The 6000-nt window shown below is 41.7% G+C and overlaps 1 protein-coding gene across 5 annotated transcripts in view; it reads right to left on the bottom strand.

The window, feature by feature from the left end:
- Positions 1-1092: 1092 nt before the first annotated feature.
- The window catches only part of MGAT1 (alpha-1,3-mannosyl-glycoprotein 2-beta-N-acetylglucosaminyltransferase), a 40681-nt gene continuing 35773 nt past the window's right edge, over positions 1093-6000 (bottom strand). For all 5 annotated transcript variants that reach the window (XM_070936706.1, XM_070936707.1, XM_070936709.1 and 2 more), the window contains one exon: positions 1093-2536. In XM_070936706.1, coding sequence (XP_070792807.1) covers positions 1122-2462 — 1341 coding nt within the window. In that variant the 5' untranslated portion in view covers positions 2463-2536 and the 3' untranslated portion in view covers positions 1093-1121. The remainder of the gene's footprint in view (positions 2537-6000) is intronic.

The raw sequence follows: 6000 nt of genomic DNA, 5'->3' as shown, positions 1-6000 counted from the left end.
TGCAGCCCATCATTTCCCGTTGTGGCTTAGAGAAAGGACCATTTGACAGCAGGCACCGGCTAGGAGGCTGCAAAGTCAAGACCTTCATGTATCTCAATACCAGGGAAGAGGATGAGAAGAAAAATGCCCACCTCCATCCAAAACTTCATTTAAGCTAAAGTTAACAAGTCCCAGCATGGAGCTATAAAAAGGGTAGCACGTGTTCACGCTCTGTGACTACTCTATCCTAGTGCCCAAATAAAAGCAATAAAAGAGGCTCTGACCTTCCTTTCCATCTCATCTGAGTGACAATCATATTAAGTTTGTCGTTGTGCACATTGTATCTCCACTGTCCCATTCAATAGGGTTAAAGGATTAGGATATCTAAGAGATCAACATAAAAATGGCCAATATGGTCAATAAAGATGGTCCTTTTGAGGGTTCAATGATCATCCAAAAGAGCTTCCTGCTTTCCAAACCTTACAGGTGCCCAGGTGAGACGTGAAGCAGCAGCCAAGAACTGAGAGAAAAGCTTTTTATGTTCTCCCTACAGCTTACCTGTGACCTATCAAGTTGAAAGCAGTGTGCCGGTTTTGAGTCATAGTTTCTCGGCAACTTAACAAGCCTCCCCATTTTGCTTGGCTAGAATTTAAAGATATGTATGAAGTCTGTGGCCAAACACGCTATTTGACTGAGGAGTTACATCTGCCTCATGAGATCACAAGTTGCTCTGGCCTGCTGTATCTCAACGAAACCGGGAAAACTTCAATGGGTCACTGCTTTGGTTTAGCATTCACTTTGACCTCAACATGCACCAATTTGGACAAGCCACCAAGGATCTAATCAGTGGACAGGCAGCAATGTCAAGAAAGCAGGCGGGCACTGGGGAGAGAACAGAGAACCCAGAACGCTCCTTCTCATCTATGATGTTGGGGCTTTGGAATACCGCCCGCCACCCCGTAACCCATCCCTCCTGCCATTAACTCCTCCCCCAAATTAAGTGCACAAAACAATCCTCATTCCTGGAATGCACCTTGAATGCCACACAGGAGAAGAAAATACAGAGTTTTGCCCCCCACCCCACCCCTACCCAAGCACCCTTTTCCCTGATGGGGTCCAACATGCTCAAAAATCATCAGCTGCTAACTCCAGCTGGGGTCATAGCCTGTCCAGTCAGGAGGAGGAGCCAGGTAAACACGGCGGCCTCGGTAAAGGAAGCTGACAATGCCCTGATACCCAGCACGGGGCACTCCTGATTTGAGGTCATCCATAACACCCAAGGCTTTTGCAAAGGCCTTGAAAGAGTCACGAGTGGTGTACTGCACTCGGACAGTACCTAACTCCCGGCGCTGGTTCCCCTGTAATTCTTCGACACGCAGTTGAGGGGCATCATAGACCTGGGCCAAGAATGAGTGTTCATAGTTATTCTTCTTGAGGTAAGAAAGGTCCATCTGGGTGAAAGGCACAAAACGGTCATTGAGCTTGATGAACTTCAGATATTGGTCAAAGAACTGACCGTGGCTCACACCTTTACGGCCAAAAGTCATTGTGCGTGACACTTCAGGCCTGATGCACGAACGGCCCTGCCGCTGTTCAGGCTGTCGCATCCAGTCGTCCCAGAAAGCCTTGGGCCACTTGGGTTCCAGCTCGTCCCACAAGTCAGAGAGCAGAAGCCAGCCCAGACCAGGGAAAAAATCAGTACGATAGAGAAGCTCGGGATGGGCAACGTCTACCATCTGCTCCTTGCCGTTATCGTTCCAGGCAGAGATACACCAAAGAGTTGGGTCAGCCAGTAGAAGTGGGAAACTCGCTTGAAAATATTCAAAGAAATCGGGAGCTACTTCCAAGTCGTCTTCCACTACAATGGCTGCTTGGTATTTGAAAGTCCGGAAAACTTGGCTCAAGGCCCAGCGATAGTGTCGAGCAATTTTGTAGTATCCCTGAAACTTGCGATGGTCGGTAGGCACAGGGATGTCACTTAAATTGGGCTGCTTGATGTGCATGATAGAATCTCCATAGGAGGCAATGACTTTAGCGGTTTCCTCATGTCCACAGTCCTGGCTTACAATGATGGGGAATCGCTCCTTTGAGGGACGGTAATGCAATAGTTTATCTAGACAACGGCGGACTGTGCTGCGGTCACAGGCAATCACCACCACAGGCAAAATGGCATCGGGTGATATCTGATTGTGATGGGGCAAGGACGCAGCTGTGGAAGGCTGGACCGACACTGCACCCGACAGGTGGAGGTTTTTGGCCTTCCGTTTGTTCCAAAGTGAACTATAGCGATAAATCTGATGTAGAAGCTCCTTTTGGCGCTCTAATTCTACCTCGGCATCCTGGGCCAGTCGGATCACCTCTTCAGTTAAGCGGCTATGGTCCGATAAAGATTGTGGCCGAGTCCACAGGAAGAAAAGGATCAGGGCGTTCCAGGCCACAAAAAGCACCAGGCCCCAGACAATCAGGCTACTTTTCTTCAGCATCCTTCACAGGCATAGGCCGCACTCTGTCCTCTTATGTCCACCCCTCGGATGAGCTTCAAATTGCCACCATCAACCTGAAAAACGAGGGATAAAACAGTATTATTGATTCATCTGTCTTTCCCCTCCTTCACACTCTGATTATCTTCCGGCTGCACTTACATCTGTCATGGTGAAACGTTTCGAAAGTCTGATGAAAGTATTTTAATCTATCCAGCCTCCCTCCAGCGTTTGACTCGCTTCAGTTTGCTTACCAGGTGAAACGCTCCACAGAGGATGCTATTTCCTCTGTTGTTCTCCATCTGAGCTTGGCGCATTTAAGAGGAAAGAAATTCCCATGTGTGAATGCCGTTTGTTGATTTTAGTTTGGCTTTTAATACAATCACCCCTCAGCGTTTAGTAGACAAACTGGGCCTTTTAGGCTTTAATACTCCTTTGTGCAATTGGATTTTCACATTGATACACCCCAGAATATGCGAGTTGGGACTAATATTTCTAATACATGTGTTTTTGAGCACATGTATTCAAAATGGACTGAGATAGATAGATAGATAGATAGATAGATAGATAGATAGATAGATAGACAGACAGACAGACAGACAGACAGACAGACAGACAGACAGACAGTGTGTATGTATATATACAATATGTGTGTATGTATGGGTGTATATATATATATATTTCTTTTGAGAGCAGGCATCTGAATTTCACTTTAACGTGTGCCATTGTATGCACAGAAAAGTGACAATAACAGTCTGCCTGCCTGCCTGCCTGCCTGCCTGCCTGCCTATCTATCTATCTATCTATCTATCTATCTATCTATCTATCTATCTATTAAAATGGAATTGTTTCTCATGATTTGTTTTAAATATCAGATAAAATTAGATTTTGCTGAAGTCTTTTTGAAAGAAGCATTTTTGCTCCGAGTTAGATTAGTTGCTCTCTAAATGGTTCCCAAATGGTTTTTGGACTTGGTTCTTAATCTAATCAAAGGCATATATGAGCCTGCAATTCCCTTTCACTGTAGAACTGTATGTAAGCAGGCACCACCGTTGATTCCTAGATCAGAGGTATAAAACAAACAAACCAAAAATTACATTATGAAGGCAAAACCAATCTGCCTAGATCAGGATATACAACATTGACTAAAGGCCACAATTGCCCCGTAAATTATGTGGAATCAGTCTAGAATGAGAATAACATTTCATTTATTTCAATTCAATTCAATTCATTAATTATGGTTAATGTCATTCTCCAATCATGCTTCTCTTTTGTTAAATGTAAGTTTTTGTCGGTAGAGAGAACATACTTCATGCACTGTATTAAAAGCACACATAAGTTAACAAGGAAGTAGTTATATGCTTGCATTCATTTTAAACAGCTCTTGCATAAAATAGAACAGGAAATCTCACCCGAGAATAAAAAATGAATTTGTGATTTATGGTTTTGACAATTATAGACAGGCCGGATTATAGAAAGAAGAATGTGATACAACTTTGGAGAGAGTGGTTAAAATGTATTTGTACTTGTAACTGCTCTGAAGAATATCAGAAGCGACTTAAGATCATTTTGTTTATTTTCTATTTTTTCTTTTCTTGCACTTTCTGCTTTTTCTCTGATTTCTTTTTTTTCTTCTTCCTTCCTTTATGTTTGAGCTAGTTTTTTACATTCTTGTTGAAAAGTTTTAATAATATATATATATATATACAAAAGAAATGACAAAATAGAAAAATCAGCATTTTTTATATTCCAATATACAGCATCACCAAGTTTAAAATGGCTGTTATTGAACAAGGAACATAAAAAATAGACTGCAGGATAAGCAATTAAACTGAACAGAAACTCAAGCCTTTATCATCTCAACAAGCAGTTCTCAAAGGGTGGTCTTGGGACCCCAAGACCTTTCCAAGGGATCTGCAAAGTCAAATAAAGAAATCAGTGGTGAGATTCAAATTTTTTTACTACTGGTTCTGTGGGCGTGGCTTGGTAGGTGTGGCATGGCTTGGTGGGCGTGGCAGGGGAAGGATACTGTAAAATCTCCATTCCCACCCCATTCCAGGTGAAGGTTATTGCAAAATCCCCATTTCCTCCCGATCAGCTGGGACTGAGGTAGAGAATAGATGCGAGCGGGGCCAATCAGAGGTGGTATTTACCGGTTCTCCAAACTATTTAAAATTTCCGCTACTGGTTCTCCAGAACTGGTCAGAACCTGCTGAAACCCACCTCTGAAAGAAATATTTAAACATGTCTTTGTTTAAATTTCCAATACAGTAAATATTGATCGATATAACACATAGGAATCAAGCTTCCTTGAAGTCCTCAATCAATTTTAAGAATGTAAAGGGATCCTGAGACTAAAATGTTTAGCAACCACTCACCTAGACTACTACAGTTGTCTATATAGGGCTGCTCCTGGATATACCTGGTGCAAAATATTGCTGCCCACCTGCTGACAGATGAAAGCTATGGTAATTCCAATGCTTTTAGTGCCTGCACTGGCTCCTGGTTTGTTTCTGGGTGAATTCAAGAAACTGCTTTATTACTGAGGTCCAGGTTATATTCAAGACCCTCTGCTCTAAATGCCCAAAACTGTTTGGGGTCAGATGGTTTCTAAATTTATTAATTAAAAAGTAAGTAATTAGAATCTGCTCATGAAGTAGGAACTGGCCAAAGGGGCATGTTGTAGATATCCCCTTCCAAGGGTGTCAGTGGGTAGGGATTTGAAAACAGGCCTTTTTAGACAATGTCCTCTCACTATGGAGCAGCTTGCAAACTGACATCAACTCCTTTGTTGAATGTTTGGGGGGAAAAGAGTGATTTGAGCCAACTTCTGATTTCCATGCTGGCTCATTGCTGTGTAACAGCCTATATGTGTTTTTATAATGTGATGTAATGCTTTTGCAATTCTTAGAATATTGTTTTATTTGTTATTGCTCCATTGTCCTTTCATTTGTTTTTATTATGCTATGAGTCACCCAGTATTTCTTTGAATATTGGATAGAGGTGGCATGCAAATGATTAAACCAACTAAACAAAACCCATCGAAGTTTTATTTCCAATCTATAAAATTAGGCTTTATAAGAATCAGAAAATATTATCTTAATTGTATTGCAACAGACTAACCTAACCACTCTTTTAAAAATTGTATTGCAGAGTTTAGATTTCCTATACTAAAAAGCTTTCTTTCTTTCTTTCTTTCTTTCTTTCTTTCTTTCTTTCTTTCTTTCTTTCTTTCTTTCTTTCTTTCTTTCTTTCTCACATAATCACAGAATAAGCTTCAAGTTTCCCTGATGTGACTAGACATATAGATGCTGTAACTCCATTAAACTTAGAAGAAGAAAATGAACAAAAATTTATCAATCCTTGTATTGGTAGGCAGGGAAATCCACTTCCTTATGTGCCAAGCTGGGCTCCAACCAATGATAAGAAGACAAAGATATCCTTCATTTCAGAAGTGCAGGGTGAGATAAATACCTTGATAAAATATCTCTTTTCCCCAATTTGTAGGCCTTCCAAATAGATAGGTCTGGAGAGGAAGACA

This window comes from Pituophis catenifer, unplaced genomic scaffold (assembly GCF_029215685.1).
Source record: "Pituophis catenifer annectens isolate HBS135680 unplaced genomic scaffold, rPitCat1.0.hap2 SCAF_2, whole genome shotgun sequence".
NCBI lineage: Eukaryota > Metazoa > Chordata > Lepidosauria > Squamata > Colubridae > Pituophis > Pituophis catenifer.
The sequence above is the reverse complement of the archived record's forward strand: the minus strand, read 5'-3'. Positions and strand labels throughout refer to the sequence as shown.